Source organism: Mus musculus, chromosome 15 (assembly GCF_000001635.26).
Source record: "Mus musculus strain C57BL/6J chromosome 15, GRCm38.p6 C57BL/6J".
Lineage (NCBI taxonomy): Eukaryota > Metazoa > Chordata > Mammalia > Rodentia > Muridae > Mus > Mus musculus.
In genome coordinates, this window is record NC_000081.6 from 10446083 (window position 1) to 10470568 (window position 24486).

Below are 24486 nucleotides of genomic sequence, written 5' to 3' on the forward strand. Positions count from 1 at the left end.
CAGGCGGATTTCAGAGTTTGAGGCCAGTCTGGTCTACAAAGTGAGCTCCAGGACAGCCAGGGCTGCACAGAGAAACCCTGTCTCGAAAAACCAAAAAAAAAAAAAAAAAAAAAAAAAAAAAAGAGAGAGAGAGAAAGCCTCTTGCACCCCCAATGACTAAAGAGGGGGGAAGCAGAAAACCCTATGAAAATAGCAAGTGTGGGGATGAGGCATGAGGAGCACTTTCCTGTGAGGAAAGTGGTTCCACTGTGTCAGAGTCACCAGGCTGAGGGAAGTACAAGTCAACTAGATGCCTCCACCGCCACCATTCCAACGCTCCTATTGATTATTACCAGTGTATCAGACTACATCAACACAGCACAATTCCAACATTCCTCATTGAGTATTACCAGTATATCCAACTAGATCAACACAGCTTAACCACAGAGACACTGTTCTTGAACCAATCTATGTATGTCACTTAGCTCTATCTGAACTTAAGGAAAAAGTAGCATGGAACTGAATACTGGCCACCTATACAGAATTTTATCATCAGAACTGGAGTCATGGTATCAAGTGTGAAAAGGTATCTGTGATGTTTTTAAAAGAGATCAGAGGATTTGAGAAATTACAAAACACAATGAAAGTAACAGTAAATAAAGACACTCCAGGATTAAATCACTGAAGCAGAAAGGCACATGTATGTGTCAAAATAATTTAATTTTCCCTGTACATTTCTGTTCACATGAGAAATCCAGATACACATTTATAATATTTACCTGTCATGAAACATTCAAGTGAATTCAGATGGCAAAGTAGAATTCAATCACTAGTGAAATGTTTAAAAATATATATTAAACAAAAATGTCTTTATAAGATAAAAATAATCTTCCACAATGCAATGAATTGCAGATCACTGAAATTTTAACTCTAGATTATGTCAGTTCAGTTTTTGGTTCCAGATCTAGAGACAGTTAAAAAAAAAAAAGAGTTAACAGAATTCCTATCTACTTCTACGCTTCTCTTTCTTGTTCCTAGTTACACTGTTTAAAGATGCTGTGGCTGAAGGTGCTCTTGCATGACCAGTAGCCTTTAGATGATCAAACAGTTTATTCCGGGATGGAAATTCACTGTGGCAAGTCGCACAGCTGATGAGGACATCACTCTGAGGAAAGAGGGGAGAGGACATCAGAGCACAGGGTAAGCTGACACAAGTGTTTTATGACTTAATGTCAAGGTTAAACATCAAAGAAATGCAAATCTGACAGCTACCAAAAGGCAGATGTTCTCAGAAGATAAATGAACAAGCACTATCAACTCTGAAGGCCCAGCCCAGACTGTCAACAGCTTTCACTGCGCAGACTATAAAAGTCTGTGCTTCAAAACTGATCTTCACAACTTAGCACATGGAACTCCTATCCCCAAGGTCTTTCTTATAGTCATAGAAATGAAATAGCTAATTTGCCAGTATCCACTATTTCCAATTCGTCTATATTTTTATACACTTTATAACTAGGTAGAGACAGAATTCCATAGAGATCCTAGTTCATTCTTGGAAAGCTCATGGGTACAGACTAACACCATTAAGACATGAACAAGGTCACTGTGGAGCAAGGTCATTAGGGCTGACCTACCACTGGCTGTGCTTCAGCAGGTGCTTTGACAGATTTTTTCACATCTTTGGTTTTCTTTCCTTTGGATTTAGGAACACTGGAAAATAAATTATTTTATATAATACAAAAGTAAAAATCCTTTCCAGTTGTCATCTATTCCCAAAAATATTCAAAATATTAAATATGAATCAAGCTGATTTATTCATTTTAATAACTGATTTAATTAATTTTCACATGTCAACAAAGATCTTTAAAAAACAACCTGAGAGGTAAAGAATAAATTTGGCATAAAACCAAAGAATCTACTTAAAGCAAAAGCTAAACCAATGTCCTCAAAACATCCTTACGTATTTATATATGGTCTTTTTATTGAAAAGGAGAGCCCTTCACACTTCCTTTGCAACCAGTGCTGCTCACACTAGTACATGATATTGAGTGTCCTGTAACATTAAGTTCGTTGGTTTTTTTCCTCCAGTTTATTGGCTTTTTAGTAGTTATTTTAGTTTTTTGTTTGTTTGTTTGTTTTTGTTTTTCCGAGACAGGGTTTCTCTGTTTAGCCCTGGCTGTCCACTCTGCCTCAAACTCAGAAATCCGCCTGCCTCTGCCTCTCGAGTGCTGGGATTAAAGGCGTGCGCCACCACGCCTTGCGTTATTTTAGTTTTTAAAAGATGTATCACACTATACCCAGGCTAGCTTGGAGCTTAGCTGGTAGACCAGGTTACCCTCAAATTCCTGACAACCAACCTGCCTCAATCTCCTGAAGGCTAGGATTACTGGTGTTAGCTACCATGCCCCACTAACAACTTGCTGAACCTGATCAAGTCTGTACACTCTGACTGGAACATTTCCACAGTGAAATGAGAATAAAAACATTATTAATACATTTTTCATAAAATTAGTTCATTATATACCAAGAAATTTGCTTTTATTAAAAATGGTATCTGGGATGACTATGAAAAAAGTACAATGTGTGAAAATGTCATAAGACAAACTTGTTTTATATGCTAGCAAAGAAATTAGTAATACAAAAATAATGTCCTTCGGCTAATCTGTCTTATTTCCCTAGTACCTTTGAAAACAAAATCACAGCACCGGCCACTGACATCAGGTCCCTCCTACTCTGCCTGAATCCGGAACCTTCCACTCAACCACCTTCCTCTGTGAGCTCTGATCTGCTCTCTGCCATGTGACGTGTGCTTCATTAAAAACAAAGTGAGGGTGCTGAGGCAGGAGGACCGCAAGTGTGAGACCAGCTTGAGCTATACTAACAAGAAAGAGAGCTTGCCTGACTTCTAACTGCTAAGGAATGGTAGAATGAAGCACTTCTACATACACCCTACAAGAGCAGCGCTGAGGGGTTAAAGCGAAGTCTCACTGTTTGAAGGTCAGTTGGAGGGTTAGATGGAGCTATGAGCCGTCTCCAGCCTGCTACTCTTCAGCAGTTAGGAAACCAGCTGACTAAGTCGTCAGCTCACATCCGTAAAATGAGAAAACTGAACTCAGACCCTCAGTGCTGCTGAATCTGTCATTCCCAAGGGAATGCCACTCATGCACAAGTCCCATGGCAAGTAACAAACACGTTAGCTCTAGACACAGGCAGAGCTCGGACCTATAGCTGGGTCCACTCTGACCCAGTCCTTATGTCCACTGGACAGCCCAGAAGATCCTTATGGAACAGGCCCGTGGAGCTAGACTCTCCCCCTAGTAATGACCATGGTGATATTATTGCTGCCATAGTGATAGCACAATGTCACCTCACATCTGTGTGTGATTGTGTGGCTACGTACACACAATTTCAGTTACATCTAACTCAGGCATGAGAGGAGGCGCTTTGAACTACTCTTGATGAACTTTGCATTAACTACTCAGTAGTCAGAAAGCAACAGGGCACTCTGCCTTACCTTTTAGCTTCGCTTTTTGGATCCTCACAGGCTTCTGTGGTCTCTGTAATACAGGTATTTTCTTGGGGCCTATTTTCTAATTCTTTGGCATTGTCTTCATTTGACTTAGTCTTTTCTGGAGCAATCTTTCCTCCTTCTTCAGTTCCATTTTCATTGAAATTGTCATCAAAATTCTAGAGAAGATATATGCCATTATAAAACCAAACGAAGTCAATGCTCTTAACCGCTGAGCCATCTCTCCAGCCCATTTTTTTCTTAGAAAAAAAAAATCTAATTGCTTCTTTTTCATACGTGTGTGTGCATATATGTAGTGTGTATGCATGTACATGTGCACGTGTGAAGGCGTCAGGAGCCTTTGATGATCATCCTCTATCTTTCTGTGACAGGGTCTTCCACTGAACCTGGTGCTCAATGACAGGCTAGACTGGCTTACCTGCTAGCCAGTCTATTAGAGAAAATGGTAAGTCAATATGTGGAATGAGAAATAAATTTAACCTATACTTCTAATGATATCCATTTAATAATGTGAAGAAAAATGTATTAGCAAAAAGGAAATGAAAAATTATATATAGGGTCCAGTCACAATTTAATTAATTTAACTTAATTTTAATTAAATGATGCCTAGGGGGCTGGAGTGATGGCTCAGCAGTTAAGAGCACTGACTGCTCTTCCAGAGGTCCTGAGTTCAAATCCCAGCAACCACATGGTGGCTTACAACCATCTGTAACAAGACCTGATTCCCTCTTCTGGTGTCTGAAGACAGCTAAAGTATATTTACATATAATAAATAAAATAAATGTTAAAAAAAAATTAAGTGATGCCTAAAGGAGAACCCACTATGACTGTCCTGGATTGCAATGAAAGCTTACTTTTACAGTCAGGATAAGCAATAAGAAGTCACAAGCAAAGGTACCTGGCAAATGTTACAGAGTACAACTCTGGTTTATTCTGTGCAACAGCCGCCATGTTTGCACACGCACACCCATGTGTACTCTCTTTAACACACATGCTTTTCCTCTTGAAATAACTCAAGCAAGTGGCAAGCAGATAGGAGTCCTTGCCACATTTCTCTCAGAAAGCTAATTCCAGAAGTCCACATTTCAGATCTTTGATTCAGGTCCACATTAAGGTCTCTGATTCATTTTAAATGCGACTATTTCACACAACAAAATTATTCTTTAAAATCAAAGATTAAAACTGTCCATGAGTCCATGATAAATAGATTATATTTACATATACAACGACCAACACCCTGGTTTTCATATGTCCAGACTGTAATTGCTATCTTGACTGAAAAACCCTAACATCAGCTATATCCAATTTAAACATAATGGCACTAAGTTAATTCCTATCAGGTGAGTTCTACATGCAAAAAAATTCAATATGCAACAGTAATTATAGGCATACAAGGAGGAAAACGTAATAAATCCTGAAACTTTTCATTTCCTTTTGAACAATTTTATAGGATCAAAGAGATTGTTCAGAGGGTGATGAGAACACGCTGAACCAACCTGAAGACCTGAGTTCAGACCCCTGTACCAGAGAGCAAAATAGGCATTGTCTATATGCACGGAAGCCTAGTACTGTAGGGGTGGCAATGAGGGTCCCAAGGACTTGCTGGCTTCCAACCTACTTGAAAAATACAGCTTCAAGATCAGTGGAAGACTCTGCCTTAAAGGAACAAGGCAGAAAGTGGTCAAAGAAGATGCCCAACATCTTCCTCTGGCATCCCAAAGCATACACATACATACATACATACATACATGCATGCATACATACATACACACATATATATACACACACCACATACACACTAATTTTAAATTTTATAAATTTTACTAATTTATAAAATGAGTGAAGCTCTTCCCCCTTAATATAGAGTATACTAAGTAAACAAGTACACTTCAAATCTACAACATGTATTTTACTATTTATATTTATTGTGGTAGTTATATGTATAATAAAAGCTTTCAACATACCTGTGCTGATTTCTGTTTCTTTTTCTTCTGTTTTTTAGAAAGCCTAAGAGCAAATGTAAACCGAAAACGTTAAGGATTTGACTTTGTGAAGATTTACTAAGTAAAAATAAAAAATACTCAAACAGAATGGTAAAGAAATACTAAAAATGTATAACAATCTCATACAGCATTAAAATGACAGGAAAATGCTTACATTATTATTATTTTAGAGAACACTGGACAAACAGTAATTAGCATGCCAACTGCATAAGGAGGAAAGTGCTTTCAATACATGTATAACATAATCCATGAAAATAAGGTCCCTACCCATTTAACCCTGTAAGGCTCCTGCTACCTGGGGAGATGCAGAACTGCAGGTTAAGAAGTCACAGACAGCCAAGCGGTGGTGGCACACGCCTTTAATCCCAGCACTTGGGAGGCAGAGGCAGGCGGATTTCTGAGTTCAAGGCCAGCCTGGTCTACAAAGTGAGTTCCAGGACTATACAGAGAAACCCTGTCTCGAAAAACCAAAAAAAAAAAAAAAAAAAAAAAAAAGAAGTCACAGGCAAAGGTGTCTGGAAGAACAAGCTTTCTAGAGAAAACACACATCAATACTACCTCTAATGTTCTAATGTGACCACAGTGTCAGTGGAATTTAGTACTGTGACTTACTTCTGCTTTGGTGTATCTTCCATTTCCTCCTCAGAATTGGCATTCAATACATTTTCATCCATTTGAACTCCTGAAAACTGTTCTTCCTCCTCCTCCAACTGCTGTTTTAACAAGGCAACCATTTCCCGATGTTTCTTTGACTTCTCGTGATTCTTCATGCTGAAAGAACAATGTGGTATGAGTGGCCATGCTATGGTAATCACACGTGCTCAGGTGCACTGAGGGACGGAAGACTGCAACCACTGACTTGCCAAGTGTTAGGATTTTACACACAAGTCTGTTGGGACTGCCAGGAACAGTCATGGAGAAGTTCTTTTCCCCGATACCAGCATTCCCCTCATTACTTCCTTTTTATTTAAACGAATTTTCCTGCCAAATTCTCTATTTTTTTTATTTATTTATTTTTTCTATTCTAAAACTTTAAGTCTTTGCCAGGTTCGTTTTAACCACTAAGTATTTACTTAATCTGTCTAGGTTGCAAGTCATAGTACAGGCAAACAAGAAGTACACAGAGAACAAGTGTTGTCAAGCCTCAAAGAACAATAGTTCACTTCCTTTTGCTTTTTCAACAGCGTATCCTCACCTCCTTAAATGTGAGTTCAGAGGTATTCCAAAACTCCATAGGCAGAATTAACTTGTTTGACATACAGGAAACCAAACACATTCTACAGACCAGGACTAACATTAACCTGTGAAACTGTAGTCTCAGGATATAGCTAGCTCATGGTAGAGTGGTGGACTAGCATGCAGAAAGTCCTTGGGGTTGACCTTGAATACCACAGAAACAGTAACAAAATCGTGGGCACCAACCCTGTCACCATTTAATTTGTGTTCTGCTTAGATTTTTGGAATCTTTTTCCTTATTTTGTTCCTTTCCACTAAAATTCTCCTTAGACCAAAGTCCTCGGGGGAAATCAAGGTATCTTGAGTTAGAAAATAATTGTCCAAAATAAAAAGGACACATTAAAAAGACAAAGGAACTGACTGGTGTGGAAGAATCCTTACTACAGTGACCTGAGAACATAAACAGGAACAGGATAAGAGAAAATTATGAATGCCTGAAACCTATGTTTAAGTTCACCAACAGGAAACACAGCATTCCATCACCACCATAGAGGCTGGCACAGGTAGGTTCCCCCTTTCCAAAATGCCTGCTGCCTGAGTAGTTTAGATTTCAATTTTTGAAATACTTATTCAAATGTAGTGGGGTATGTAGAAGCTGGAATCCAGTCCTAAGCACAAGTCCTTCCTGCTTCACCTCTGTCTTGCCCATGCTCCGGGAAGGTCATTTTATGCAGTATTTAAATGCATTCCATGCTGACCGATGTTCTCACAGCACATCAGCTGCTGAGTTTCTGCCATGTGGCACTCAAAAAACGTTTAATGTCTCTTAAGGAGAACTCACTGCAAAAGAAAAAATTCTAACTCTACAGCACAAAACTGGATAGCACTTAGATTGAGTGGTCCAACTGCTCAGCACCAATAAGTACTTTAAGCGCCAGCAGACACGGGATGCTCAGAAACACAGCACAGCCGTACTGTCAGCACAAGTGGTTGTATACCTGAACTTAATCATAAACAAAGGGACAAACCAGATAGAGAAATACTCTTTTAAAAAGGTTGACATTGTAAATCAGATACAAGATCAACAAACAAACAAAAAATTCCAGACTAAGGAGGCTAAACACATAAGCTAAGTCACACATCCCCAGAGTGGATTCTTTACCAAAATGGGGAAATATAGTATACTTAAAAATACATTGATGAAACGAGAATGACAATAAATTAGATATAATTACCATGTCAATGATACTATCTCTTAAAGTATAGCAATTTCTTTGCTACTGAAAAACTATGTAAAGAGATAGATGTAAAAAAGCATTATATATGTAATATTCAAATTATTGAGGAAAAAACACTGTGTATGTTTGTGCACATTTACATGCCTATGTGTGTGCAAAGAGCAAACCAAGCATGCAAACACTGCATGAACAATGAGCTAAGAAGTGCATCATCTGCTAATCTTCTAACTTTTCTTTAGGTATAATAATTATTTCCAAAATCAAAATAAATTTTTAAAAAATCTCTCTAACTTTTGTCTTGTGTTCTTGTTTCTACATCCCCTGCGTCTCTTCCTACCCTGGCACCTTTTTTTGGTTATCTGGAACCCTCTCTTCTGACCCCCACAACCCCATTCTCATCTTTGCCCTTTCTTCTTGACTGTGGGAATGTTGCGTCTTTTCCATGGTGATCTGGCTCTCCTGTTCTCCCAAGCTCCTCCTTCCTCTACAGTGGCTCCCATGAGAGGAAGCACTTCCACGTGGAAGCGAGTTTCACCCCAACAGTGCAGAGATCAGATGTGGTCTCACTCTCCCTCATCTACGCCAACCATGATTTGTCATAGATGAATTTATGTTAATGGCTACAACAAGCTTGAAAGCAAAAATGCCTCTTCTTATTGTACGAAACAAACCCCAGGGGATGGGGGTAGTGTTGATCACACTGCAGCAAGCACACTCTCACACCATGCCTTAAACCAGCAGGCAAGTTCAGAAGGAGCTTACGCCTTTTCTGTCTTGAAGGATTTGTCACAAGCTGGGCAGTAAAGGTCCTGGTAAAGCTCAGCCTCCTCAGCCTCCTCGCTGTCCTTGCCTGTGGGAAGAGGCCCAGTGTTAACAAAGCGCGCGTCTCTAGGGAGGAACTCAAGACGCAAAAGACAAACACAAATGCTGTTGGTATCTGAGTTGTCCCTTTTGAGCATCACTGTTGGAAGGAAGAATTCAAATTAATCACCTCATCCTTCAAGTTCTTTTCTTAAATTTGTTCAGACATGTCAGAAAATTCTAAAACCAAGTGCCACTGCCATGCCTTTACCATAAGCTCCTCTCCAATCTTCTTCAGAGAGACTCGCTTCAAACCCACTCTCAGCTACCCCAACACACTCCAGCTTAGTTCAAAGCACTCACACTGCCAGCGAGGTCAGAAACAGCGTATTACATAAGTTCAGTGCTGTCTTTGCAGACCTTTTTATTATAACCTGAGGCTTATTACAGCAACGCAACTGCTGCCAACACCATCTGTAAGCTCTAAGTGACAAACCTTAAGCAGGACTCTCCACAACTTACTTTCTACTTTTAAAAAAATAAATGGCCGGACGTGGTGGTGCACGCCTTTAATCTCAGCACTCGGGAAGCAGAGGCAGGCAGATTTCAGATTGTTTCAGATTTATATCAATAAGGATGCCACAATGTCTCATATTCCACATTTTGGTTCTTTGCAAATAGAAATATGATTCTGAAAGGCAATCTGACTAAAATTAATTTTTTTTGGGGGGGGGGTTCCAGACAGGGTTTCTCTGTGTAGCCCTGGCTGTCCTGGAACTCACTTTGTAGACCAGGCTGGCCTCGAACTCAGAAATCCACCTGCCTCTGCCTCCCGAGTGCTGGGCTGACTCAAATTATTAATAGCCAAAATATACATCCTGTGTCCTTTGGGCAGTGCTAATTTCAGCAAATCCTTTAACAAAGGATGCCTAAAACCTTAGACAGTACAGAACCAAATAATTACTGCATGTTCCATTTCAACGCCATACTTATACAATGTGTCTAAGCTACAGCTTTACTGTTTGAAGCCTGACAGCAAAACAGGCATGGTACCCTTCACTCTTCTGGATACGCTGGCAACCTCAGTGTATGGTCTTTTCCCTTTCCTCCCATTTAAAGGAAGCACTTTATAGCTTCTCTTAGCCAGATTCCATGTCAGCATCCATACTGTCATGTTTGGGGGCCACCATTACATAAGTTCTATGAACCATCACAACTGAGCTGACAACTATTTGGCTAGTAAGTGAGGAAGAGCTACCCAAGTGAATAGGGAGGTATGTACTGTGCAGACACTGCACAGAGTTAGAATGGGACAGTGCAAGATCTCATCACATTACACAGGCCAAGCAGAATTTAAAATGTAGAGGACTTATTTCTGAATTATTCCATTTAACATGTTCAGACCACAGTTGACTGAAAGTCACTCAAAGTGCAAAAGTAAATTGGAGGGATAAGGCAGGGCCACGATGTCATGTCATTTCTTAACTGCACATCAACTTCCAACATTTCCCATGCATGGAATCATCTTTAATACAGCAAACAGTTAACAAAAATTCTGGCTTTAAAGCAGAAAAATATTTTTTTCTACATTCAGAATGCCAATTAAACCAGCAACATTTATTGAAAATGCTCTCTTTTTTTCCCCATTATATACTTTTGGCTTCTTTGTCAAAGATCAAGTGTCCATTAAGTGTGTGGGTTTATTTCTGGGTCTTCAATTCTATTCCATTGATTGACATGTCTATTTCTATACTAATACCATGCAGTTTTTATCACTACTGCTCTGTAGTACAGCTTGAGGTCAGGGATGGTGATTCACCCAGAAGTTCTATTGTTAAGAATTCTTTTTGCAGCCGGGCGGTGGTGGTGCACACCTTTTATCCTAGGACTTGGGAGGCAAAGGCAGGCAGATTTCTGAGTTCGAGGCCAGCCTGGTTTACAGAGGAATTTGCATTGAATCTGTAGACTGCTTTTGGTAGGATGGCCATTTTTACGTCAATCCTACCAATCCATGAACATGGGAGATCTCTCCCATTTTCTGAGGTCTTCTTCATTTCTTGAGAGATTTGAAGTTCTTGTCATATGTTTTTCTCTTGTTAGAGTTACAAGACATTTTATATTATTTGTGACTATTGTGAAGAGTGTTGTTTCCCTATTTTCTTTCTCACCCATTTATCATTTCTATAGAGGAAGGCTACCGATGTGTCTGAGTTATATCCAGCCACTCTACTGGAGTTGTTTATCAGCTCTAGAAGTCTCTGGTACAATTTCTGGGATTGCCTTGTGTATACTATCATATCATCTGCAAATAGTGATACCTTGACTTATTCTTTGCCAATCCCCTGATCTCTTTTTGTTGTCTTATTGCTCTAGCCAGAACTTCACACACACTATTGAATAGATATGGGGAACAACCCAGATGTCCCACAATGGAAAAATGGATATAGAAAATGTGGTTCATTTACACAATGGAATACTATTCAACTATTAAGAACAAGGACATCATGAGTTTTGCAGGCAAATGGACAGGACTAGAAAATACGATCCTGAGTGAGGTAACTCTAACCCAAAAGGACATGTACTCACTAATAGGTGGATATTAGCCAAAAAAGTACAGAATACCTAGGATACAATCCACAGAACTCAAGGTTAACAAGCAGAAGGGCTCAAGTGAGGATGCTTCAATCTCACTTGGGAAGAAGAAAACAATCAAGGGAGGCAGAAAGAGGGTGGGAGAGGAAAGAGGAGGTGGAAAAGGGAACAAGATTGGGCATCAGGGGGGAGGGGACAGGAGAGAAGCCCAGAGAGCTAGCAGAATGAATGGAAATATGCAAACTCAGGAGGTAAGAAGTGGGGAGACCATCTAGAAAGTACCAGAGACCTGAAAGGTGAGACACTCTCAAAATTCAAAGGGAGGGTCCTTAGATGAAACCCCCAACAGTGCAGAGAGGGAACTTGTAGAGTCCACGTCTCATAGAAAGACAGGGCATCAAGTGGAGGTATAGGGTTGCCATTCCACAGTCAGAAATTCTGACCCAGAATTGTTCCTGTCAAAAGAACTGCAGGGACAAAAATGGAGGAAAGGCAGTTCAATAACCAACCAACCCAACTTGGGATCCATCTTAAGGGGAAACTCCAAGGCCTGACACTATTGCTGATGCTATGGTGTGCTTACAGACAGGAGCCTAGCATGGCTACTATCCTCTGAGAGGCAGGCCCAATAAGCAGCTGACTGAGACAGATGCAGATACTTAGACCCAACCAATGGACTGTAGTCAGGCTGAAATAGAGAAAAGCTGGAAAAAACTGAGGAGGGCTACCCCAAAGGAAGACCAGCAGTCTCGATTAACCTGGACTCCTGAGATCTCTGACACTGAGTCACCAACCAGGCAGCAAACGTGAGCTGGTCTAACGCCCCTGACACATATACAGCAGAGGACTGCCTGGTCTGGCCTTAGTGGGAGAAGATGCACCTAACCTTCAGGAGACTTGAGGACCCAGGGAGTGAGGAAGTTTGGTGGGGAGGGGGGCATCCTCTTGCAGACGGGGGGGGGGGGGGGGGGGGGGGGAAGAATGGGACAATGAACTGTGGGAGGGCGGGGAGCAAGACTAGACTGTAAAAAAGTAAAATTTTAAAAAAGAAAAAGAGCGGGCATAGTGGCACACACCTTTAATTCCAGCACTTGGGAGGCAGAGGCAGGCGGATTTCTGAGTTTGAGGTCAGCCTGGTCTACAAAGTGAGTTTCAGGATAGCCAGGACTACAAAGAGAAACCCTGTCTCGAAAAACCAAAAAAAAAAAAAAAAAAAAAAAAAAGAAAAAAAAAGAAAAAGAAAAAAAGAAAGAAAAAGAAAAATCTGGACTTTTAAAAAGTACTCATGTGTCTCAGACATAGCCCACAACATTAGACTCCTACTCTTCTCACCAGTTAAATGAAGAGAATTCCATTAGTAAAATTTCCACTTAAGGAATATTTTCTGAAGACCAAGCAAAGTCTTGTATGTAAAAGGACTTCATAAATTATAGAAATGTAATTAAATTAGATCATTTCACATTTATACAGTGCTGTATACTTTTCAAAGTACATACTACTTGACTCATTAATAAACCATTTATACTCAAACCATTTTGGAAAAAAAGATGTCATCTGAGTTACTTGTCAGAAAATCTACAGTTTATAAATAAGTAGAAGTAGGAACTCTATTCAGATCAGTGTTGTGGGTGGAAGAGCTAGTAATCATGAGAAAATCGGGATTACTGGTCAGCAGTTCTCTGTATCCCAGGCTGTCCTGGAGCTCACTCTGTAGACCAGGCTGGCCTCGAACTCAGAAATCCGCCTGCCTCTGCCTCCCAAGTGCTGGGATTAAAGGCGTGTGCCACCACGCCCGGCCTGGTCAGCAGTTCTCAAAGGCCTCAACCTAACGTGTTAAACACATACACACTCAGTGTCTGCACTCTGACAATGTAGGTAAAGCACCTTCCGGAAGCCCTAAGTGGGAGGAATGGCACATATGACACACTCACTCCTATGCAACAACTACTGTCTTTTTTTTTTTTTAAGATTTATTTATTATACATAAGTACACTGTAGCTGACTTCAGTCGTACCAAAAGAGGGCATCAGATCTCATTACGGGTGGTGGTGAGCCACCATGTGGGTGCTGGGATTTGAACTCAGGACCTTCAGAAGAGCAGTCAGTGCTCTTACCCACTGAGCCATCTTGCCAGCCCCCAACAACTACTGTCTTAAAAGAGATATTAAGGTGTGCAGGACATGGCGGTGCACGCCTCTAATCCCAGGACTCCAGAGGCAGAAACAGGCAGATCCCTGAGTCTGAGGCCAACTGGTCTGAGGACCTAGTTCCAGGACAGCCAGGGCTATACAAGAAAAACCTATCTGGAAAAACAAACAGCAAACAAAATGCTTAACAAAATGTTCTTTGATTGCCCATTAGAACTCCCAATTTCTAGTTCAGTCTAGAAAACAGGACTGTGGCCATGTACGGTGAAGTACAAGTCAGATGCTCTCTGGATTTTCATCTCCTCTTCTGTTCTCTAGTTTCTTACTCTTGAGCCACACTGCGGGCATCTAAGTACACACAGTAAGATTTATTGTCCAAATTTACTTAATCTAGCAAGAAACATTACCATCCAATCCGTTTCTGGGCTCCTGATCCTCCACTTCGTTTTCATCTGATCCATCTCCAAACTCCTTCTCGTACCTTGCTTCCATCTCCTGGAGCTCCTTCTCCAAATTGGCCATGGTCATCCAGCTCTGCTCTCTGTACTGCTCTGCCAGCCTAGACACACAGCAGAGTCTCAATCCCACTGGAAAGCACAGCTCTAAAACCAACCCTATTGAGAACGCCCCTGATGCTGCCAATGGGAGGAAACCAATCACCCATCCTCAGCTACAACTGGTGCAAAGTCACTGGCACTGAGTTGGTTTTAACTGTTCTAAGTAATAGAACTTGAAATACAACTTTCAGCAGCTTTGACTGCAAAGTCTTCAGGTGACTTTAAGTGTTAAGTACCAAGAGCAGTACAAGATACTGCATAGTAGCTATAGCAGGGCTCTGCAGGTTGGTAGATGGCTCAGCAGGAAAAAAACTTGCTATCAGGCCTGAGAATCTGAAGCCCACATCTGAAGGAAAGAACTGGTCCATGGAAGCTGCCCTCTCCACACAAGTATCCCACACATACAAAATGATGGTTTGTTTTGGTTTGTTTTGGTTTGTTTTGGTTTGGTTTTTTGAGACAGGGTTTCTCTGCGTAGCCCTGGCTGTCCTGAAACTCGCTCTGTAGACCAAGCTGGCCTCGAACTTAGAAATCCACCTGCTTCTGCCTCCCAAGTGCTGGGATCAAAGGCGTGCGCCACCACACCCGGCAAAATATTTTTTTTTAAAGAGCAGGGCTCTGTGTTAAAGTTCTTAAACTCCATTCCTAGGTGCGGTGCGACCTGCCTGCTACAGGCCTCATTTCCTTATAAGAGAAAGCAGAAAAGCATGTGAACAGACGTCCACCAGAGTAAGAACTCCATCAGCACCGGCTGCTAACACACTGCAGTAGAGGATCAAGGATAAAGGCTCTGAAGGAAGGATGCATACAGAACCTCGATGTTACATGTAGGTAGAGAAACAAGGCTAGAATTCACAGATTTTTAAAAAGAAAAACTATAAGCCAGGATAATAACCAAACTTAACATGGAAGCTTCGTGCTGGCTCCCTTTGGACACACTCTACCATGCTGGCCACCCTACTGACATCCACACAGACCCACATCAGCAGAGAGGAGCTAGTTCCAGATTGCATACTTGGCTTGCTTCAGCTTCTGCTGCCTCCTCATCTCCTCTGCCTTCCTCGCCTTCTCTGCGTTCTGCTCCTCCACAAGCTTCCGATGGGCCTGCACTCTCTTATCTCGTTTACGAATGAAGGCTACCAGCTGGCGCACCAGTTCATTTTTCTCTTTCCTTGCTCTGTCTCGAATTTTTTTGTTTTCTTTTTCCATGGCTCGTTTTTCCCAGCGGTTCGAGGCTTGCCGGGTATCATACTCTTCCTTCCAGGAAAAATTCTTTTGTGTGCAGAAACTCTGCCAGTGAGCGTAGAAAGGGTGGACCACCTAGTGTCAAAGAAAAAAAGGCAGAAAATATTAAGGAATAAAATATCTTCTAGCTTTCTTTTCATGTATCTAAGATTCCTTCTGTTGTGTGTTTCTTTAGCTTTTGCAGTGCTGGGAATTGAACCCAGGGCCTCTGTGAATGTTCTACCACTAAAGCACAACTCTAGACCCTCAGACACTAACGTCAATCACTGGACAAGAAGGCAGTTAGTTCTCTTAAAGACACTCATTCTCCTAGGCAGATTCAGAAAAGAAAAATAGTCTCGCTGGCTAGAAAGACTGTAGAAAGAGACTACTACAACCACAGAGAGAACAAGTCAAGAGTCAGTACAAGCTCCGGCAAAAATGAGGGTGAAACCCAGCTCAGGAGACAAAAGATGGTTTCTTGTACATCTAGAAAACCCCAGGAGAGAGCCCGGGAGAGTGAGATGCAAGGTAGTTTTTCTTTCACCGTGTCATAGTCGCTCTGGGAGTCGCCGAAGGTTGGAAAATCCTCAACATCTCCCTCTGACATACACTCCAGTTCTTCTTTTGCAATCAGCTCAAAGACAACACGATACACTGCATAGAACCCCTAAAACAAAATAAAGCCAAGCCAGAAACTCAGTGAACCACAGAAAACAGGCTTTAGTGCTGAGGCAGTACAAGGGCCAGCTCTCACTACCTCGAGTGCCCTTCACCCACACGTGCCCACAGCTTAAACAGACGTGCATTCACTTTGTATACAATTTTAGGACAGCCCCACATTTGAGTTGTACTTAACCACTTGAGGAGAAAGTAGAAGTTTTCCTATCTTACCCTTTCATCGTCCCCATAACCAGAATAACAGGTAACCGTGAAATAATGAAGCAGATCTAAGCTGTCATCTTGATATTCCCCATCGAGCCCTCCTTTAAGTAAGGCCTCTCGGTGGTTATCGTACCTAAAAAATTCAGAAGTGAAAGGGACTCAATTAAATGCAATTATATAAAATGTCACACTGGACCTGTCTTCCTCAATCAGCTGACACAACAGTGCAGTATGTCTCACACATGCAACTCATAGCCTCAAGGTTTTAAAGAAAGCTGACAATTTAAAAACCAGGAAGTCTTTCAGGAACTGGAGATTAAAATCATGCCTGCAATTTCTCATACCATATATAATAGTAGCCCCTATCAACTAGGAAATCTAGACTTCCTCAACAGGAAGCTGAAATCCATAGGAAAGAGAACTACTAAGTGGTACAGTATTGAACATAATATCGTCCATAAAGATGGAATTTACCATCAGTTACCGGAAAAACTTATTTGTATTTATATAAACTACAGCTAGGAGACACACCCACACCGACACTACAATTTGTTCTTCATAAAAAGTCTGTAATAGTATTTATTATCATCCTTGCTTGATAATACTGGTTGCTCATCATCATAGAGTCTGTAAGAAGCAAGACCAGAATTCAAAGTCAGGTCACTCCTACTTCAAAGGATGGGCTCCTCACCTCAAAATGGTAACAAGTACCAGGCAACAGGGAAACAAGCAGGCGGGAGCTTTAAGGGGAAATGAGACAATCTAAGACTGAGAGGAGGACTAAGTAAAAAGAAGCCACATGGGATACCAACACTGTAAAGGAAGGAAAATGGTTTTGTTTGGTTTTTGGAGAGAGGATCTCCCTATATAGCCCAAGGTGGCTTGAAACTCCCCCTAGGTAGCCCAGGTGACTCTTGAGGACAGGGGCCACATGCAAAGACAAGAGGCACATCTGGCTTTAGTTCACAATTTCAAAATGCTTGGTCAGAGAAAAGTTTAAGCTCTTCTAGGAGGTTTAAGAGAATTCGTATACAACTTGCTTTTAAACCTTTCTCTTTTGAGAATCAGTAAGCTGTCCAGAGTCTAAGCAGATGACTTTCAGGGCAGAACCTTGTTAGGAGCAGCATTTTTCACTATTAAGTCTGAGTCCAAAACCTATTCATCTGCAACAGGACCTAGACGCCGAAAATTCAGAACCTCAAACATACAGATTCTTGTTACAAAATTAAACTGTATTAGGAGCTCATCTTTGTTAAAAGGACCTATTTGCACAGTAGAATTTATTCAAGTGCTCTATAGAAATGTATAATTCTTACATTAAAATAATTAAAACAAGAATTACTACAAAACCCAAACTTCCTTCCTATGTTACAATGAACTCTTCATACATACACTAAAGGAACCCGCTCAGCGAGAGAGAAAGCACTTGCAGCATCTAAGTTAGAGCTGTGTAACAGCAGCAGACTTGCTTCATGGATAACAGCAGACAGTTGGAATAATCATCCTAGTTCCTTCCTGCCCACATACTGCACTTTACATAACCAAGAGGTGACAGATGTTTCAGGGCACTCCCAACCACTCAGTGTGGTAAACTGTTAAGAAACCAATGACCTCACATTGACCATGCCTACTAACAAATTAAACACGGATAAAAGTGGCAACATAATACTTACCACGCTCTTTCCTGAGGGTCACTTAAGACGTCATATGCAGCTTGGATTAATTTAAACTGCTCAGCTGCTTCTGCGGCATTGTCCAGATTTTTATCTGTTAAAGTCACAGAAATTTAGTCATGAAAAAAGTAGATGCATAGGCCATCAAAATGGCTAAGTGGGGAAGAGCGCTTGTTCCCAAGCCTGAACTCAATTCTGGAACCCATATGGCAGGGTGATAAACTGGATCTTGTAAGCTGTTCTCCCTCTGGCCTACACATGATCTCCATGTACCCTCCATGGCATACCTGTACAAATGCCATATACCCACATGTACACAGGTGTGTGTGTGTGTGTGTGTGTGTGTGTTGGATCTCAGAATTCAAGACCAGCTTAGTCTAACTAGTTCCAGGCTAGTAAAGGCTACATAGTTAAACCCTGTATCAATATGTGTATCAAAATATATATAAATTTTAAATAGTAGGGGCTGCTAACAGGGTACAATAAAGGATAAAGATGCTGCCCATCAAGCTAGACGGCCTGAGTTCAATCACTGAGACCCACATGGTAGGAAAGAAAGAACCCACTCCTACCACTTGTCCTCTCACCTCCACATATGCACCTTTTTGTGTGCACATGCTAATTATTCTTTCCTTGGTCATGCTTCCTTAACTGCAAATCACAAAAGCAACTTGGCCTGCAAATGGCAACAGCAGTGATCTCTTCTTCCTTCTTGTTGAAGTCCCTCATCAGCAGTGCTGGTCTGACCAACAGCAGGCGCAGAAGGAAAGCAAGGTGTGCTAAGAGATGGGACTGGACTGGACAGCAGCCTCCATTCTGGGCTCTTGCTGTCTCCAGAAATACTCATGTGACAGTGTAAAGAACTCAGATAGCTTCAAGGAATGAAGTTCAAGGGATGAAGAACAGAGGGTAGGAGGAACAAATGGTAGGAGCCACCGAATGCCCGTGAGTCTGGAAGCAGGTCCTCCCAACAGTGGTGAGATAGCCTCAGCAGAAGCTATAAGCTAAGCCACTCCCACATTTATGTTTCAGAACCCTGGGTGTCTGTCTGCATAACGAACTGATACACACTAGTTTTTCTGTTTGCTGTTTTATACCCTAAGGCTTTGGTAATTTTGTTCCATCATAAGTGGATTAATTCATAAATTAAACTTTTGAATCTAACATGGAACACATCAAGTTCTTTAAGCTACTACTACTCAATACTTGTCTTCTAAGAGTTTAAGGTACGACAGAATGTGCTCCCTCCAAACAGCCATGCAGCCTTACTATTGTGCCTCCTTTTATCTGTCAGCAGCACTTGATCCCAAACCAAACAAATAGCTAACACTAATATTTTTCCAAGCATAGCAGGTTTCCATGACTCTTTGATCCTGTGAAACTAAAAGTAGTCTTGTATTAACTAAAAATAATTTCCAACTGCTATCTATACCTTTGTATATACCTCACTTTCCATGAGGAGTAACAACCATAATTCTATTGCCCCTTTCAGAGTGTACCCATTTGAAGACAGCCAGCATTAGGCAACCAACTGTGTTCCGAGAATGCCCCTCATGGGCTCAAATGTTTGAATACTTGGTCCCAGTTGGTGGAATTGTTTGGAAAGAATTAGGAGGTGTGGCCTTGTTGGAGGAGATGTGTTACTTGGGGTGAGCTTTGAGGTTTGAAAACTAGGACCATTTTGAGTTAGTTCTCTCTCCCTCGTACTTACAGATCTAAATGTAAGCTCTTAGCTGCTGCGCCAGCCACCTGCTACTTATGCTTAACCATCATGGACTAATAGCCCTCTGAAACCATACACACAATATAAACTCTCTTTTTCTGTATGTTGCCTTGGTCTTGGCATGTTATCATAGCAATAGAAAAGTAACAAAAATAAGATGCAAAGGAGTTTACTAAGTGATACTTCCTAGAAAATCACAGTTCTATGAAAAGATGTGTGCCCCCCCCCCCTTGTTACAGTGTGCCCTACACCACCTGCTGGGTGGTCTTGTTACAGTGTGCCCTACCCCACCTGCTGGGTGGCCTTGTTACAGTGTGCCCTACCCCACCTGCTGGGTGGCCTTGTTACAGTGTGCCCCAACCCACCTGCTGGGTGGTCCTTGTTACAGTGTGCCCTACCCCACCTGCTGGGTGGCCTTGTTACAGTGTGCCCCAACCCACCTGCTGGGTGGTCCTTGTTACAGTGTGCCCCAACCCACCTGCTGAGTGGTCCTTGTTACAGTGTGCCCCAACCCACCTGCTGGGTGGCCTTGTTACAGTGTGCCCTACCCCACCTGCTGGGTGGCCTTGTTACAGTGTGCCCTACCCCACCTGCTGGGTGGCCTTGTTACAGTGTGCCCCAACCCACCTGCTGGGTGGTCCTTGTTACAGTGTGCCCCAACCCACCTGCTGGGTGGCCTTGTTACAGTGTGCCCTACCCCACCTGCTGTATCCTCCTCCAGCTTTAGCTCTCTAATACAAGAATTGCAGCAGACAAATTCACACCCCAAATTTACGGTTCCTTTCTTCCAAATAACACCTGGCCCTTGTAGTAAAGATTCAGTTCTTCACCCTTAAAGTTTAGGTGCAAACACATGACTAAGTTAATAAAGACTACGAAACTACTCTACAGTGGGTTTTAAGAATCTTCCTCAAAAGGCAACTAGCATAAACCCTTGTCTCTTCTTTACATGTTCCTCCTCCTGTGACTAGAATCTTGAACCGTCACTCTGGATGACAAAAGAGGGCCCATTTGAGAACTGCTAGGCATTAAAGTCCACTGGGCCATAGGAGAGAACTGCTATCTTAAGCTGTCCCAGCTGAGAAAGCACTTCTGCCTTTGAGGCTCACTGTTTATGTTTGATTCAAGGGTTACACACACATGGTGAGGACGATGGAGCAATTCTCCCGTGGCTTCATGAAACACGGGAACTAGCCACCTCTGATTTCTTCCGAGGTGAGAAAAAATAAATTGGTCTTTGAGTTTGCTATGACGGCCAGCTTCCTGCCACATTCAGCCACACACAACCCTTATAACCTTTCAAGGTATGACAAGTGTTACGATCTCCATGTCTTCATCAACTCATTCATAAACAGTTCCAAGGAGAAAAGGATGAAGGAGAAATCCCTAGGACACTCTGGTATTTTCCGACATCCATCTCAGCATTCACAAGCATACCCCAAATGGGGTTGCTAAACAGTCTACTCTGCCTTTTTTTGGGGGGGGCGGGGGGTTTCCTAGAAAAATGGGAGAAACCTTAAGTCTCAAATATTCCTGTCAAGACACAATAGTTCCTTTCAAATTAAATAACCTAACAACTTTTTAAAAAAAGTTGACAATTGATTCTTCTTAAATTAAAAAAGAATAAACAGCCGGGCACGGTGGCACACGCCTTTAATCACAGCACTCGGGAGGCAGAGGCAGGCAGATTTCTGAGTTCGAGGCCAGCCTGGTCTACAAAGTGAGTTCCAGGACAGCCAGGGCTACACAGAGAAACCCTGTCTCGAAAAACCAAAACCAAAACCAAAAACAACAACAACAACAAAAAAAAAACAATAAACAACGGTTGCCAGGTGTGTGTTCCTTTTTATCAGTAATGCACCTGGTTCAACTTCTTCCCATCCCTTCCCTCCCTAAAGAAATTTGTAGAAAGCTAGCGCGTTTAAACACACAAAACCTATGCATACACCATCTAATAACAAGATATAACTTCTGAATAGAACTTTTTTCTTAAATAATGTTTTCAATCTGTCACATGGCTTTCACTTTACGTAAGTGCATCTGTGCTAGATGGCTGTGTCGAACTGAGATTAACAGCCGGAGTCTAAAGCTGTTAAGCAAAAAAGGAGCCTACATTTTGGCACAAGTACCGCAAACAGTCACTGCGGTTTACCAGGCGTCCACTCTTGCACTATTCTGTGTGGTTTTCTCCTGACACAAGCCCACATTCTGCTGTCATCTCCTAAACCTTCTTACAATGCCTTCTGGAAGCTTTTGTCGGCCCATCCCTTGCAAAGTTTGCTCTGAGAAAGCATCACTTCTCTGCACTTCTCTTGTTACAGCATTCCTATGGCAGCCCCATGGTGGTACAGGCCTGTGCCTGGACACTGGTCCCTTATCACTATTCCTTCTAGTGGTCTCCTCTACCACCACGATCTCTTTCTCCCCTCCTCTCAACCACTGAGAAACTAGCATCTTGCTCAGTATCTCCACTATGGTACTTCTGGCATCACCTCCAGGCTGGCCTCTCTCTCTGAAACACTCTCTCCCATTACAACCAAAGAGAAACTTGAAAAACTGGTCACATTTATCGCCCTGGTGTTTCCAGTTCTTCTATGGTCTACCAAAGCTCTCAGGCTAAAATGCTACTCCAGAATTTAGCATTCCTCCTGACCTGCTCCTACTTGGTTGGTTCTGCTAGCCTTTCTCTTATGCTCCTTCCTCCTCTCTCCAATAGCCACAGTTACTTCTTCACAGCCAAGCTTCCAGGATGGCTTTTCCCGTCTCTCACCAACATACACAAAGCTGGCCAGGCATGGACTAATCAACACTTGAATTTGCCCTCACACAGACCTTCTCGTCTAGGATTCAAAATCCCTGTTTTCTTTCCTGTGTCTCCACAGAATGCATATTCAACCAGGGCAGAAACCTCTCCTGACTGGTTCACCTAGCAAAGTGTATGCATTTGCCCTTAGAATTAATTCTGTCTTGACCTTTTCATTCTGAAAATCAAGGCACTCCCAACTTCCTTCCAATTCCTAACTCAGCTTCTAATGAGAACTAGCCATTACACTATGACAACGTATGTTTTCTTTGGATTTATCTACCTTGACTATTTCTTTTGACATCCTGCTATGATAAGAATTCTGCCCTTTCAATAGGTGTGTGCACACGTTTCTCATTTATTGTTATCACACCAATACTTATGGTTTTTGTTCCATTTACTAGGGTCTCCAGTCTTCCACTCTTGCAAACCATTCTATATCCTTCCCCAGTAAGTACTGCCCTCCATTCCCCTGGGACTTCTTTGGCCCACCTTTGTGCTCTTCCTGAAACAGGACAGTCCCAGGCCCTCCCTGTGTTGATGCCTCAGCATCTCTAGGTACACAGAGGAACCCAGACCCCATTACATGAGTGCTCACTAGTTGCTGTATTAACCCAAACAGCAATGACACTATTTTACTCAGACAAATAGTTTGCGTCCATATGTGCAAGGCTTGTTTTCCTAACAAGACTGAAGTCCCTGTTTTAGCATTTCAAAATGTACATATAGCCCGGCAGTGGTGGCACACGCCTTTAATCCCAGCACTTGGGAGGCAGAGGCAGGTGAATTTCTGAGTTCGAGGCCAGCCTGGTCTACAGAGTGAGTTCAAGGACAGCCAGGGCTACACAGAGAAACCCTGTCTCGAAAAACCAAAACCAAAACCAACAACAACAACAAAAAACCAGCTAAAAACAAAACAAAAAACCAAAATCTACATATTATACCCTCATGCATGTGACTTGCATCTTCTCGACAGGGATGAGAAAAACTGAGCTTCAACTTGTTTGCGTTATATGGCGTTTTTTCCTCCTTTAAACAAACAAACAAACACTCCAAACTTATTAGTCATTTATATGACTATCCATCTTCTGTAGACTCTGGTAAGAACAGCTTAAAGGTAAACCGAAACTATTCTTAAAACACAACTACAACAAAAAACAGGTAAACCAGTCACGAAGAAAAAAAAGTATGTAAAATCACCCATGCCTGATGGCAATGGACAGTAATCCCAAGTAATTGCATGTAATTTACTTGGTAAGGTGAGGCAGGACGATCACTCGTTCAAAGGCTACCTTGGCAACGTAGCGAGAGACCCCATCTCAAAAGTGATTCGTTAAAAAAAAAACCAGGGGCGGTGTTGTGGATGCTGGAGCGCCTGGCAGCAGGTGCGCGGCGCTGGCTTTAATTCCCAGTACCCAGAGAGGCGGGATTGAGCCTCGGGACTCCCAAACAGACGGGGTTCAACTCCGAAGTTTCGAAGCCTGGTAGATGAAGAGACTTCGCCAAAAGTCCCGCAGACCCGTTTCACAACCACAGCAACCATGCCGGGGAAGCAAACTCCTAAGGAACCTCGCCCAGGTCTCCCGCCGTGGCAAACTCGTGTCCCGTGCGGGGCCGGGTCTGCGGGAGCCTGGGCATTGGGAAGGCGGGCGCGAGCGGGCCTGTTTAAAAGCCTGTCCCCCGGCTGGCCGGGCGACGTGAGGGGCCGGCAGCCCGGCCGCAGGAGCCGGAGGCGGCTGAGCGCCGAGCCCGCTTCCCCTCGGCGGTGCGGGCAGGGCCCCGCCGTCCCCACGGCGTGCGCCCCGCCAGGCCCGGGGTCGGCCGGCTGGGTCCCCGCCCGCCGGTCACCTACCCGGGTGCCACCTCAGGGCCAGCTTCCGATAGGCCTTCTTGAGCTCCTCCTCGCTGGCGTCGCGCCGCACCCCCAGCGCCTCGTAGTGACACTTCATGGCGGGGCTGGACACCGGGCCGGGGCCCGGGGCGGGGCCGACGCCCGGGCCCGGGCAGAAGCCGCAGCGGCGGCGCTGGCTGTCCTCTCCTCCGGCGGGAGCCCGGCGCCAGCAGCCCGCCAGCCAGCGAGCCCGGCGGCGGCGGCGGCAGCGGCGCGGGGTGGCGGAGGCGCGCGGCGGTGGACGACGCGGGCTGCGGCACGCGGG

General features: G+C 42.9%; 1 protein-coding gene across 2 annotated transcripts; it reads right to left on the reverse strand.

The window, feature by feature from the left end:
* Positions 1 to 680: 680 nt before the first annotated feature.
* On the reverse strand, positions 681 to 24486 carry Dnajc21 (DnaJ heat shock protein family (Hsp40) member C21). Of its 2 annotated transcripts, NM_030046.2 has the most exons (12): positions 24183 to 24434; positions 17805 to 17898; positions 16141 to 16264; positions 15794 to 15916; positions 15038 to 15342; positions 13873 to 14024; positions 8688 to 8775; positions 6124 to 6282; positions 5473 to 5515; positions 3494 to 3666; positions 1614 to 1689; positions 681 to 1144 (listed from the first exon to the last, which is right to left on the reverse strand). In NM_030046.2, the coding sequence occupies exons 1-12, from the start codon at positions 24277 to 24279 to the stop codon at positions 983 to 985; spliced, it is 1596 nt and encodes a 531-aa protein (NP_084322.2). In that variant the 5' UTR covers positions 24280 to 24434; the 3' UTR covers positions 681 to 982. The 2 variants fall into 2 exon arrangements, with proteins under 2 accessions (NP_084322.2, XP_017172290.1); XM_017316801.2 differs by lacking the exon at positions 1614 to 1689 and having other exon boundaries at positions 24183 to 24486.

Coding starts and splice junctions, on each gene's coding strand:
- Dnajc21 (NM_030046.2), bottom strand. CDS start 24,279: ATGAAGTGTCACTACGAGGCGCTGGGGGTGCGGCGCGACGCCAGCGAG. Junction 16,265..17,804: donor GACCCTCAGGAAAGAGCGTG/GTAAGTATTATG, acceptor TGAATTTTTTAG/GTACGATAACCACCGAGAGG. Junction 1,145..1,613: donor CTGCTGAAGCACAGCCAGTG/GTAGGTCAGCCC, acceptor CTCTTTCCTCAG/AGTGATGTCCTCATCAGCTG.